The sequence below is a fragment of the Ctenopharyngodon idella genome, chromosome 5 (assembly GCF_019924925.1).
Source record: "Ctenopharyngodon idella isolate HZGC_01 chromosome 5, HZGC01, whole genome shotgun sequence".
NCBI classification, from domain to species: Eukaryota; Metazoa; Chordata; class Actinopteri; order Cypriniformes; family Xenocyprididae; genus Ctenopharyngodon; species Ctenopharyngodon idella.
Window position 1 is genome coordinate 29,174,749 of NC_067224.1, and position 14,761 is coordinate 29,189,509.

A 14,761-nucleotide genomic window follows, 5' to 3' on the forward strand; every position below is an offset into this window, starting at 1 on the left:
CTTCTCCTTCTCAACATCTCAATCAAATACATCCCACATTAGCCTTTAGGACACTTCCTAAAGATCTTTTATTCATATTACCTTGCTGTCAAACACACTTACATTCTCTCTCTCCATGATGGATAACAGACCACTCGCAGATTCTATATATCCTCCAGAACCACAGGGCTAAATTCAACACTAATAGCTTCATAGGACACTGTGATTAATCATGATATTTTTGGTCTTGGTGAGAGGAAGGAAAGACACTAGGTAATTAAAAAACCAGACATAGAGATTATTCATGCTGGTGTAAGGAAAGTGAACCAGAGCCCTCTATAGATCAGAAATGAAGTGAGCATAATTCAGTGCTTAACTGACAGCGCCAATTCTAAACGCGCTACCAAAAGAAACATGGCAATGCTCAAAGACACATCCACAGATGGAGCCATCCTTATATTAAACATTGAAATATTATATACTTACAGTAATAAAATAAATGCTAAATTGTTGCAAAGATGTTGATACATCTGCAAAGTATTATTGTTACGTCATTGACTCACTGGGAGAATTTAAAAGGAAACTGCGGCTCTGAACGATTTTAATTGAGACAAAAATTAACTAACATGAAAACTTAGTGAGAAAGACAAGGTATAAAATATTCTAGGCTTTTCTAAAAACATTCGGGCTTAAGCCCTAGAAGCCCATCCCTAATGCCACCTAAGGCACTTTGAAGTACATGAGATATGTTGAGTGTTTTGATTTCAGAGATTAGTTTAAGAAACAAACACTACTGGACTATACAACCTTTCTCGGGATCTGCTGTGCCATTATTTGAGAGCTACCACTTTGTTTCCCAACGATACTGTGGTATCATTGATTTCAGATTAACCCACCAAACTGGTCATACAGATGTCACTCAGATGGACTCTTCCTGTCTAAGCAGACACTTCTCGGTCAAAATAAGAAGTGGACCGGATTTCAACTGGGGATCAAATGTCTGGACTATGTCTTTGTGGCACAGACCAAAGTCCCTTTTTTAAGGAAAGTCTGTTCACTTGGCGGCCATATTTGCAACACCTCCAGGCAGCTATTTCGGGCATCCAAGATTAAGTCCTATCTATTTGAATGGGGGAATCCTAAAATCTCAAAAACTCCATCCCGAACTCACAATTAAAAAACATATATCAAATCAGCAACAAAATCTGATGTGAACTGTCCCATAAATCAGGCTAGACTAGCCAGTGCTCAAGTACAGTCCTAAGTGTGAGTCTCAGGAACTGGAGCTTCTAATGGCAGCTGCAGTGCCTTTACAAATCGGCGATTGGCTCTTTTATTTAGAAGGTTGGACGTATTCCGCTATATTGCGCACTGCAGTTTCTCCCATTCATAGGTAATAGGAGTGAAACATCTTTGTATATCTATAGTCTTTATTCAGACTCAGCGGTGTATAGCCTGGGTTGCAGGAGTCTATTGATCCTGAATAACTGCAGCAGTGTAGTGCTACTTCTGAGAGCACAGGGTTCAAAGAAGGTCAGCATCACAAGACATCAGAGACTAGTGCACAGCATGGTGCTTTATATGACATTCAGCCAATGATTCAAGAAAAGCAGTATATATAGTGTGCTGAAACTTAAAGAGATGACAGCGACTAGAAGACTAGCAGCTTATTTATGACTGTTCATTGTCTTAAAATACTAAATGGTTTCGGGGACACAATACCACTACCACTTTGTTACCCATCAGTTTATTACTGTGGTTGGTATCATCAATGTCAGATTTATCTGCTACAAAACATTTCATAAACAAGCAGACTGGACATTCAGATGTCACTTACATAGTCTCTACCTGTCTAAGTTGGAGACGCCAAGTGGAGTAGACATTAACTGTCCTTTACCAAACTGTTTTCTGTCCTTTGTTGACATATTACCTTTTGAAACGGGACGCTTTCTCCAAAGAGAAAATTTTGTAAAATTTGTAAAAGTTTGGGGTTGATAAGATTTTAAAAAAATGTTTTTGAAAGACATCGCTTATGCTCACCAAGGCTGCATTTATTTGAACAAAGATACAGTAAAAACAGCAATATTGTGAAATAGTAACTGATTTTAATCTTAATATATTGGTAACACTTTACAACAAGGTCTCATTTGTTAACATTTGTTAATGTATTAAAGGATTAGTTCACTTTCATATAAAGTTTTCCTGATAATTTACTCACCCCCATGTCATCCAAGATGTCCATGTCTTTCTTTCTTCAGTCAAAAAGAAATTAAGGTTTTTGATGAAAACATTCCAGGATTATTCTCCTTATAATGGACTTCAATGGCCTCCAAACGGTTGAAGGTCAAAATTATAGTCTCAGTGCAGCTTCAAAGGCCTTAAACGATACCAGACGAGGAATAAGGGTCTTATCTAGTGAAACGATTGGTCATTTTCAAAAAAAATGTAAATGTATATGCTTTATATGAACAAATGATCGCCTTCCAAGTGTTTCCGCCAAAACCGTACTTTCGTATTCTTCAAAAAGCTTACGCTGTATGTCCTATGCCTTCCCTATTCAACTTACGGAACGAACGCAGTGTCAGTTACATTTTTTCCTTAAGTACGGTTTTGGCAGAAGCCCTTGGAAGGCAATCATTTGTTTATATAAAGCATATACATTTTTGAAAATGACCGATCGTTTCGCTAGATAAGACCCTTATTCCTCGTCTGGTATCATTTAAAGCCCTTTGAAGCTGCAATGAACCTATAATTTTGACCTTCAACTGTTTGGAGACCATTGAAGCCCACTATAAGGAGAATAATCCTGGAATGTTTTCATCAAAAACCTTAATTTCTTTTCGACTAAAGAAAGAAAGACATGAACATCTTGGATGACATGGGGGTGAGTAAATCATCAGGAAAATTTTATATGAAAGTGAACTAATCCTTTAACTAACATGAACTAACAATGAGCAATACATTTGTTACAGTATTTATTAATCTTTATTAATGTTAGTTAATAAAATGTTCATGTTCACAGTGCATTAAATAATGTTAACAAATAAAACTTTTGACTTTAATAATGTATTAGTAAATGCTGAAATTAACATTAACTAAGATTAATAAATGCTGTAGAAGTATTGTTCATTCTTGGTTCATGTTAACTAATGTTAAAAATGAACCCTTACTGCAAAGTGTTGCCAATATAGTTTAAAATTCATTCCTGTGATGGCAAAGCTGAATTCAGCATCATTACTCCAGTCTAAATGCTGATTCGGAAATGATTTCTTAATATTTTTGTGGAAACAGTGAAACATTTTTTCCTCAAGATTCTTTGACGAGTATAAAGTTTTAAAAGAACATCATTTATGTGAAATTTAAATCTATTGTTACATTATTAATGTCTTTTCTGACAGTTTTGATCAATTGCTAAATAAAGCTATTAATTTATTTAAAAAAAAAATAAATAAATAAATCTTACAGAGCCCAAACTTTTGAATAGTAGTGTATCTACATTGTCAACTTCACATAGCCTTGAAGCTAACAGACATGGGCTAAATGCCACAAAATTCAAACTACATGTAAAAATGACCAATCATCTCTCTCTTTCACAAGTGAAGTCAACAAAACAGTTACAGAAGAAGAATTTATGTCAGCAATGTCAGCTGTTCACAATTTGTTTAGTAATCCCGCAAAAAGCTACAGGTACGAGAATATTAGACTCACATTGTAAAGGATGTCCACCCATCCTTCCATAGTGATGCACTGGAAGACGGTGAGCACAGCGAACAGGATGTTGTCAAAGTTAGTTATGCCGAAGTTTGGACCGGTCCAGTATTCCCTACATTCAGTTACGTTGATTTCACACATCCGGGCTGGATAGTCAGTCCCACATGGAGAATCATCCGCCTGTTCCCCTGATAGAACAACATTACTGTCAGCCGTAAACTATCTCAGCAATCTTTACAGCAACTTAAGGGCGTATGAGTGCTTATAAACACAATAAACTGAAACCACAAGGTCCATTAGCATGCTAAAGCTCACATACCGTTATCGATTCTGAAGCAGGTGCGGTGGAACTTCCCCATGTAGAAGTCTAGACCAATGATGGCAAACATGAGAATAGCAAAGAAGAGCAGAAGGCCGATCTGAAGCAGAGGAATCATCGCTTTCATGATGGACTTCAGAACCACTTGGAGACCTTGTCACACACAGAGGAGATACTGTATGTACTGCAAGTTATAAGCAGCAAAAACTGTCAATCAATTAGACAACCAAATGCAAAGACTAGTAGGTTGTGTAACAGTTTATCAACAACAACAAAAAAAGAAGAAAATCAAAAGCTTGCAGTGTGTTTTATTCATAATATGACTTACTTGGAATTCCAGACACTAGTTTGAGGGGCCGCAAGACTCTCACTGCCCTGAGTGTCCGCAAGTCAAAGTCTGGTCCCACTATGGTCAGAATCCTGTTGAGAAAACACACCAATGATACAGTTTATGGGAATACACAGCCGATGCAATTGGTTTTCAAGCGTTTTGATATCAAGGACCATCAAATATAATGATCCCCTTGTGAGGAAATCCCTTTTTACAATATAGGGATGCAATACATTTTTTATTTTTAAAAATCTACTTATACTTCACACGTGACAACTACCTTTTCAAAATTTTAGGGTTAGTAAGATTTTTTTTTTAAAGAAATGAATACTTTTATTCAACGAGGATACAATACATTGATCAAAAGTGACAGTAAAGGCAAAGACATAAAATCTTACAAAATTATTCTATTTCAAATAAATGCTGTTTATTTGAACTTTACATTCATCAAATAATCCAGGAAAAAAATTTATCAAGGTTTCCACAAAAATATTAAGCAGCACAACTGTTTTATACACTGCCAGCCAAAAAAAAAAAGTTGCTGTTTGGATTTTAATAGGCAAATACTTAAGAATCTATGAATGGATCATTATTACAGTGATTATTATGTTTCTAGCACGTTATATGTTTGGCAACAGTTCTTTTAACCCTTAAAGATGGAGTGTGTAGCTTTTCATTTCTTAAACAACCATGTAGGAAGACACATCATAGCCATATTCCAGGATGACAATGTCAAGATTCATCAGGCTCAAATTGTGAAAGAATGGTTCAGAGAGCATGAAGAATCATTTTCACACATGAATTGGCACCTCTGAGTCCAGACCTTAATTTCATTTAAAGTCTTTGGGATGTGCTGGAGTAGACTTTACAGAGTGCTCGACTCTTGCATTGTCAATACAAGATCTTGACCAATAATTGATGCAACTCTTGATGGAAATAACATCACAACATTTATTTCCATCGAGAGGTGCATCATTTTTTGGTCAAGATCTTGTATTGACAATGCAAGAGGTGAGCACTCTGTAAAGTCTCCTCCAGCACATCCCAAAAACCTACACTGAGGTTAAGGTCAGTGCCAATTCATGTGCGAAAATGATTCTTCATGCTCCCTCCCAACAATTCTTTCACAATTTGAGCCTGATGAATCTTGACATTGTCATCCTGGAATATGGCCATGATGCATCTTAATACATGGTTGTTTAAGAAATGAAAAGCTACACACTCCATCTTTTAGGGTTAAAAGAACCGTTGCCAAACATATAACATGCTAGAAACATAATAAGCACTGTAATAATGATCCATCCATAGACTCTTAAGTATTTGCCTATTAAAATCCAAACAGTAACTTTTTTTTGGCCGGGCAGTGTATATTGATAATTATTATTATTATTAGAAATATTGATGTTTCTAAAGCACCAAATCAGCATATTAGAATGATGATGTTGATGATGAATATGACCGTCTGCTGAAAATACAGCTTTGCCATCAAAAAAATAGAAAAAAAAAAAAGTAAAATATTGAAATATAAAAGTTATTTTAAATTGTAATAATATTTCAGAATATTAAGTTTTTACTGTAATTTTAATCAAATAAATTCAGCCTTAGTGAGACTTCTTTCAAAAACATTAACAAATTGTACGAATTTGAATTTTTTAACTGTAGTGTATTTTTTTTATATAGTAAATAATAAATATTGAATACATATTATGCAAATAAATAAATAAAGTAAATGTATGTTTATCATTAACTATTTAAAATATAGCCATAATCAACAGGGTCAACAGAAGCAGATAACTGAAGACCTCATCAGATGTGTTACACAGTCCTGAGTGACCATCTTTTGAATCATGATAGATCACTTCTAAGTGTCCTGCACATGTATATTTCACCAAGACATTTAAAATGTATTTCCCCCATGTTGACCTGCCTTCCCTGGTGACAGCTCACAGCTGAATTGTGGAAAAAAATCCTCCCCATTCTCTAGGGCACAGCCACACAATCATAGTACTCCTGTCTGTTTCTCTCACACACAGCGCCTGTGACTAGTGAGAACTCTGACCATTCCCCTTTCTCAGGCTTTCACATGGTGAAAGGGAGAGGCAAGGACAGTCTGCATTAATATATTAATAGCGTTCACTCTATCCTCAGTTCCCTTTCATTCTCTCATATCTTAGAAGTGTGCTCTGCTCTGAGTTTTTAGTATAAAAACACCATACGGAAGGGCCTGGCCTCACTGAGAGGGACAGCCCAACAAATTATGGCCCAAAGCACAGCTTGGATTCGCAGCTGGTATGGGGACACAGTGACAGTTAACTAAATGGGTCTGGATGATGCCGAAGGCAGATGGATGTTTGCTCGAGGACAGGAAGAAAGGAAAAAGACAGACGCTGGTGTGGTAACTAATACTTGCAGTCAATGGCTTCAGATATAAAGAGAGAAAACTCTGCTCAGTGTATATAACCTCATTCGCCCTGTTCAAGTTGCTCTACATTTGTTGTCTCCTCAGGGCATAAAAATATGAAAAGAAAAGACAGGCTTATTGGAATAGCTCACACAAAAATAAAAAAATCTTTCATCATCCTCATGTTGTTTTGCAGAATATGTGCAGGCTTCTCTTTTCCATACAATGGAATCATTCAGTGATCAGGCACTGTCAAGTTCCATAAATGGCACCATAAATCTATTCCATATGTTTTGTGAGCTACACTATAGTTCAAAAGTTTGGGGTGGTTAAGATTTTTTTTAATGCTTTAAAAAAAAAAAAAGAATCTCTTATACTCACCAATGTGGTATTTTATCAAAAAGTAAAAACAGTATCATTGTGAAATATTATTACAATTAAAATAACTGTTTTCTATTTTGCTATATATATATTAATTTGTAATTTATTTCTGTGATAGAACAGCTGAATTTTAAGCAGCCATCAAGTCTTTAGTGTTGCAAGATTTTTCAGTAATCATTCTAATACTGATTTGGTGCTCAAGATACATTTCTTATTATTATCAATGACCGTTTCCGGTCCCGACTGATTTCCATAGTATTTTTTTTTTCCCCATAGTACGGAAGTCAATGGGGACCAGCAACTGTTTGGTTACCAGCATTCTTAAAAATAGCTTCTTTTATGTTCAGCAGAAGAAAGAACTTCATGTAGGTTTCGAACAACTTGAGGGTGAGTAAATAATGACAGAATTTTCATTTTTGGGTGAATTATCCCTTATCCCAATTTTGATTTCTAAAGATTCTGAATATGCCACTCAAACCTTTTGTCTTTGTCAGTACTTGATGGTCCTTGGTCAGTGTTCACTATATGCTTTTGTTGAATAAACAAAGCAGTTGGGAAATTGTCCAATACACCTACTTTTGTATTCCACCAAAGAAAGGAAGTTCTGATAGGAACTAGATTGGAGTACTAACTTTTGACTATTAAATAGACAGTTAACTCCCACTTTAGAGAGAGATACATCAGATCATCAAGCCTCAAAGCAGAAAGATGCACCTCTGCTCTCACATCTCTGAGAGTCTTTTTTCTTGTTCTTCTCAGCAAAGAAGTCTAATTCAACACAGTAGTGAAAAATGCTGGCTTATATATACAGCATAGTATCAATTCGCCTCAATGTTTTCACTGCAATTCTGTTGATTTACTAGCTGTGTCACTGAGGCCCTGAACGAACCTGAGAGGATGGCTCAACCTGTATCAACACTGAGACATGTGAACGCTCTAGACATCCACCAGGGAAATCCAACACTCAGGCAAACACAGTCCTTTGTAAAATAATACTCTGCTAAAGTAAAGCACTGCATGCTGCCCTTTAAGAGCTCTGGGAGTGTAGAACATGCTAGAACTTGCTTAGCTGCTTGAATAAAAGACTCAGTATTTATTTACTACCCATCATACTGAGGTCACAATAATAATAATAATAATAATAACACGTTTTATTTATATAGCGCCTTTCAAGGACCCAAGGACGCTTTACCTGAAGTTGATAGATAACATGAAAACAAGCAAGTTAATAGATAACAGGTGATAGATAACACAAGCAAACATTGTCTAATTTCAGATTAGGTTTGTAATGGAACCGCTTCTTCCGGTCAAGCGTATGAGGTAACGCAGCTCTGTTTATCATATTAGATATATTTGACTGTGTTGATAATGATGTTATGACGTTACTCTGTGCGTTCCCTCGGTGGCTGCTGTGAGACACTTGTTGCACACTGCAGTAAGCTAGATCGATTTTAGAATATCATAATAATAAATGCTGGATGGCTTGTGTTGATAAATGGCATGCAGTTAATTTTAAAACGTATTGTATGATGGAGAAAATGCTGTATTACTTAGCTACTTGACAAAATAGTGTTTTTTTCTGAGGCATGGTAAAAGTATGGTACTCTCGGAAAATCAAGAAAACTAGATTTAAACAATAAGACTAAACGTGTTGAGCTATATAACAATTAATTTTTTTATCTATAAATGTAACCAAACAGTTGTTCCCTTGTCTAATAAAACATGTAATATATTAAAGCGTCTTTAATGTTTCCATGATTTCTACAAAATAAAACCAGAAACCGAGGGTAACGCGGATATGACGCCATTGACAGGCAACTCCCATACACGTCCCGTATCCTTGGTTAAAATCGCGATTTTCTCACAATTTACAAATAGTTAGAAACATTTGGGATATTGTAAGTACTCAACTGAACAAAATATATAACACTGGCCTAGTGGTTTTTGGATATTTTACTGCAAAAATCTTACATATTGTAGCTTTAAAAAGTATGTTTGATCTGAACATGGTTGTAAATCCAAATATATAGTTGTAAATCTTAATATAGAAATACAAATCTGACTATAAAATCATAAATCCCAAAATATATACTTGTCAATCTTAATATATAAATTTAAATATGACTACATAATTGCAAATTCTGAATATGCATGCACAGCTATAAATCTTGAATATATAAAGGCAAATCCATAATATAGTTATAAATAAGAATATATAGCCTACTATTACAAAATCTAAATGGCCGTTAAAAAAATAAGTTTAATGGCTGCAAAATGATTCAAATGTATAGTTGTAAATATGAATATAAATGTATAAATCTGAATACACACATATAATATGTTTAGACATATCTTCCATGTTTCAATAAACAGTAGGTATTGCTTGTATCATTCTGACATATTCTTTGTGACCCACATCTCCTGAGTTATTCCCTAAAATATGAGCATACAAAATGTTGACTATATTATCTGCTCCAAGTGTCTGTATTAACCACTCTGAGAGAGCCACTCTTTGGCCTCATTTGTGTTTTAAAAAGAATATTATTTTCTTAATTTTTTAGCCAGAAAGGAACTAGAAACTAGTCGTGTCATTCAGACCTTGTTGATCCAATCACGCACAAGGTCAAATTATTATAAGAGCTGCACCCAAAACACATTAAAGTTTCATACGCTGCCTTTAGGGCACTGTTCAATCTTCAGAAGATCTGAGAGGCTACTGCACTAATTATAGGCCGAAGGACGTCACCTAGATGGCACTAAGTACTATTTTAAAGTTAGTGCTGTATTTCCATTCCTTCTTGGATTTTAGATGGTAAGACACTCACATTAGGCAGTGCGTAGACAGAGAGCCACACAAACAGAGAGGCTGTGCAAATACAAGAGCCTGCCCAAGACACCGTCCATAAGCTCAGAATATAAACAAAGACACTTTCAATGTACTGTACATACACACTGTAGATACAAAAGTAAACAACACCTATAACACCTATATACAAGAAATACATCTAAACATGTGCAGCTGTTTCTTCAACTATGAGCACGTTTGGACTGTGATACCTCCCTAAAAGACTTTCAAGCTTAATTTGTCTAACAATTTTCAATTAGTGTAATATACAGTACATGCGATGTATAATTCTGCCACATTTCTGAATGTTATGGACATTTCAACCACAGCATAATTTCCATCACTTCACAAATTGTATGGCTTATGTGAGCTTAAAGGAATAGTTCACCCAAAAATGAAAATTATCCCATGATTTACTCACCCTTAAGCCATCCTAGATATATAAGACTATCTTCTTTTAAACAAACACAATCGAAGTTATATTAAAATATATCCTGGCTCTTCCAAGATTGATAATGGTAGTAAAGGGGGAGTGAGATTTTGAAGCCCAAAAAAGTGCATTCATCCATCATAAAAGTAATTCATACGGCTCCAGGGGGTTAATAAAGGCCTTCTGAAGTGAAGCGATGGGCTTTTGTAAGAAAAATATCTTCTATCTATCCCTATTTAAAACTTTATAAACTATAATAACTAACTTCCGGCAGAAGGCGGTATGATTTACGGCAAAAGAGTAATCTCTGACGTGACGTAGGATGTAGAAGTATAGCGTAAGCTAAAACGCCTCTTGTGGTTCAAACAAATAGGGCTGGGCAACAAACTCAAGCTCCTCTTCTCTTATACAGAAATACTCAGACATTTCTCTTTAAAAATTCTCATTTTAGACTTCTAACTCGTGACCGGTGTTTTGTTTTGCTCTCTCCTCTGCGCTTCTGCGTTCCTCAATACCTCATGCATCAGGTCAGGGGTTATTCTTTCGCCATAAATCAATGCGTACGGCCGTCTACCGGAAGCTAGATATTATAGTTTATAAAATTTTAAATATGGATATTTTTAGTACAAAAACCCATCGCTTCATTCTAGAAGGCCTTTATTAACTTCCTGGAGCCGTATGGATTACTTTTATAATGGATGATGGATGCACTTATTCGGGCTTCAAAATCTCACTCCCCCTTTACTACCATTATCAATCTTAGAAGAGCCAGGATATATTTTAATATAACTCTGATTTTGTTTGTCTGAAAGAAGATAGTCATATGGTGGCTTGTGGGTGAGTAAATCATGGGATAATTTTCATTTTTGGGTGAACTTTCCCTTAAATAGCATTCTGTAATGGAAGTGACATTTTTCAACATTTTTGTAATAAAATGCATGATTCTTGCTATATGGCTAATTTCTGCTAGCATGTTTAGTATTCTAAATGCACACAAATGATTTTACCTTAAATTATTTAAATTTTTCCTTGTTTTCTTCACATATCATGCCTCATATTTTTCAAGCTCTTTACTGTTAATTTTGTCTTGAAGTAACCAACTTATTAGTAAACAACTAAGTAGTAAACTAACTTTTGAAAAAAAAAAATTAGGGAGAAAATTGTTGCGTTGTAAATGACAGCACAAATGAGGTCATAACGAGTTTAAAAACTTTCAAATAAAAAAAAGTGTAATTTTGGTGAAATACTAGTTATTTTACTTTACCAGAGTTTTAAAAATGTATTATTATTATTATTAGTGTAGATTTTCATATTTAAAAAAAAATTTAAAGTCTTAATCTGAGATAAGGACAAAACAAAATCTATGCATAAAAGGCATCTGAAAAGCAAAAATAGTAAAAAAAAAAAAAAAAAAAAAAAAAAAGACAAAGCCATGATAAAAAGTTCATGACACTTTTAATGTGATCATAATGTTAAAAAAAAAAAAATGTCGGGAAATAAAAGTCCCCAAATTTGAATAAACACAAGCAATTTAGAGCAATTTAGAATGTTTAAATAAAAAAAATAAAAGGAGAGAGAAATGTGGTGAGTGACTGACTGACAGACAGAAAAATAGACAGATGCCTTTAAATATGCATAACCATCTCGTCCTGAAAAGAAATTTCTAATTAGTATTTTTCTTCAGGAAGAAATAACTATAGCACTATTAATTCCCCCTACACAGTTATCACATACAACCTTACGAACATCTCAAGTTAGCAACATCTTAAGCAGACATAAAAACACAAGCCCTTGCTGGGAGATTAGCTACTTAATGGAGCTGAAGAGATCAGCAGTTATACTTCAGCGCTCATGTCCCAGCGCAGGAAGACTCAACCGTAAAAATAAAACAAGCGATGGAGGTGGGATTCTTCCAACAGTCTTCATGCCAACAGGACAACTGGAAGACAACTGAATGATGTTCCAAGGGCAGCAGCTCAGCTTCTTTTGTCTTAGCTGACTGTGCCAACATCATCAGCCAGCAGCCATTTCACCCTGTAGCCCAAGACTGGTTGCCCACTGAAGTTAAGCAGGGCTGAGCCTGGTTAGTACCTGGATGGGAGACCTTCTGGGAAAACTAGGTTGCTGCTGGAAGAGGTGTTAGTGAGGCCAGCAGGGGGTGCTCACCCTGTCTGTGTGGGTCCTAACACCCCAGTATAGTGATGGGGAAACTATACTGTCAAAAAGCACCGTCTTTCGGATGAGACGTTAAACCAAGGTCCTGACTCTCTGTGGTCGTTAAAAATCCCAGGATGTCCTTCGAAAAGAGTAGGGGTGTTACCCCGACATCCTGGCCAAATTTGCCTATTGGCCTCTGTCCACCATGGCCTCCTAATCATCCCCATATACTGATTGGCTTCATCACTCTGTCTCCTCTCCACCAATAAGCTGGTGTGTGGTGGGCGTTCTGGCGCAATATGGCAGCCGTCGCATCATCCAGGTGGATGCTGCACATTGGTGGTGGTTGAGGAGATTCCCCCTTCCACATGTAAAGCGCTTTGAGTACCCAGAAAAGTGCTATATAAATGTAAGGAATTATTATTATTATTATTATTATCCCAGGCAGCATCTCCAGCTTCTACGATACACAGCGTTTATACACAAATAAGTTGATGAGGGGTCAAAGTCAATCTGTCAGTAACACAGTTAAGATGCCATTCATTATTCTAGACTGATCTTTAACTGACAGGTTATTACTCCAGCCAACAGAAGCCTGTGATGCGGCTTCTCTTTGTTTGCTTAAACCAAACAATACAAAATTAGGGAAACCGCTGTCTTTAGATAGAAGATCTGACAGGTCTAAAATACCTGAAGAAAGTGAGGTCAAAGACGACCATCAGAACTTCATGAATGCTGTCAGACTGATGGGTGACACGCAACTGCAAGAAAGCTTTAACAGTTACCGTATATTAACAAATAATGTCGTGAACTGAAAAAATGCAAGAGTTGCATATTTTGCAATTAATCTAATGCATTTGACTGCACGGTTTTAGAAAATTGCCGTACATGCTTTATAATTCACCAGGCTTCAGAAAGGAATAAATAATGCATTTGCTCAGTGCTACTTCACCACAAGTGTAAACAGATGAAATCTAGGTATGTGCTGTAGAAGTGAGAGATAATTTTTCAATTTTGTGACAATTTTTGAGAGCAGTACACAACAAACACTTATATATCTGTGTTTTACATTAAGCTGTTGTACAAAGTCTGTAGCTGGGATGTAATATTGCTTTCTCACACAAATAATGAAGTAATTTGAGGGGGACGAGGCACAGTAAAACAATAGAAATGCTTATGAAGATGGAAATTTACCATCAGATGTTTGGAATAATAGAAAAAGACTTTTCATTTGTTGAATACAGTCGCTGATCTGAGAGCCATTTGTTCATTCCACTGAATATCTCTCTGTAATGCAATATGAAATATCTCTCATTCTCGGTGGTCGGAGATGCAAGCAGACCTCTCAACATCCCAACAATAATAAAAACATATGGCACATCTGTAAATGGATTCCATAACCCCTCGGTAATGACCCTCCAGAACCCGCTGTGCAGATGAGCTATCAATTCCCCTGCGAGGCAGATTAGATTAAATAAGGAAGAGATCACTGGAATCATTATGTACTGGTGGCTGAATCTATAGAGGAATTCTGTTGCATTCTTAAAGGGACAGTACACCCAAAAATTAAAATACTGTCATCGTTTACAAAGTTAAAGGGATAGTTCACCCAAAAATGAAAATTCAGTTACCCAAACAGTTCATTAAACAATTTAGCTCTATTATTCTGGGATGGCACAGGGCACGCTTACTCCATAATTGTAGAGAGGGCTCATATAGCTGTGCAGATTTGAACATGAAATACACAGCTGCATCTTCCCTGTCCTTTTAATTTCCTCATCCAAACACAGAGACATGAATGAAACATGCAGCGGTAATCCATGAAGCATCACAAATGTAAACTTATCCTGGGGCTAACATGCACTTTCTAGGCATGAGGGAGCGACGTTGTTGCTTGGAACAGGTTTGTATACCAAAAGGCTTCTATGTGTCTCCTTTTCCTGTAATTATTACTTTATCACAATGCCTAGGGGCTGCTTTAAGCCTCAGTAGAAGCCATAAGATTTATTCTTTTAAATTGGCCACACTCTAGATTAAATAAGTGTTGTTTTAGAACCTGTATTGACTCATCAGGGGAGAAAGTGAAGGGCTTTTCCAACCACTGAGCAAGAAGGAAACACACACTGGAGACAGCCAGTCTCATCACCATAGAGACAAAGGTCTCCCTCCACTGCTCTCATTAGAACACTATGACAGACAGAGCGAGA

At 36.1% G+C, this 14,761-nt stretch overlaps 1 protein-coding gene across 11 annotated transcripts in view; it reads right to left on the reverse strand.

Moving 5' to 3' along the window:
- cacna1ba (calcium channel, voltage-dependent, N type, alpha 1B subunit, a) overlaps nt 1-14,761 on the reverse strand; it is a 117,229-nt gene that overhangs the window by 81,344 nt on the left and 21,124 nt on the right. For all 11 annotated transcript variants that reach the window (XR_007930211.1, XM_051893562.1, XM_051893558.1 and 8 more), the window contains exons 4-6: nt 4,338-4,429; nt 4,010-4,162; nt 3,688-3,878 (exon numbers count right to left, since the gene is read on the reverse strand). Coding sequence is in view for 10 of the 11 variants with exons in the window: in XM_051893562.1 (XP_051749522.1) it covers nt 3,688-3,878; nt 4,010-4,162; nt 4,338-4,429 (436 nt within the window). In the remaining variant the exon portion in view is untranslated. The remainder of the gene's footprint in view (nt 1-3,687; nt 3,879-4,009; nt 4,163-4,337; nt 4,430-14,761) is intronic.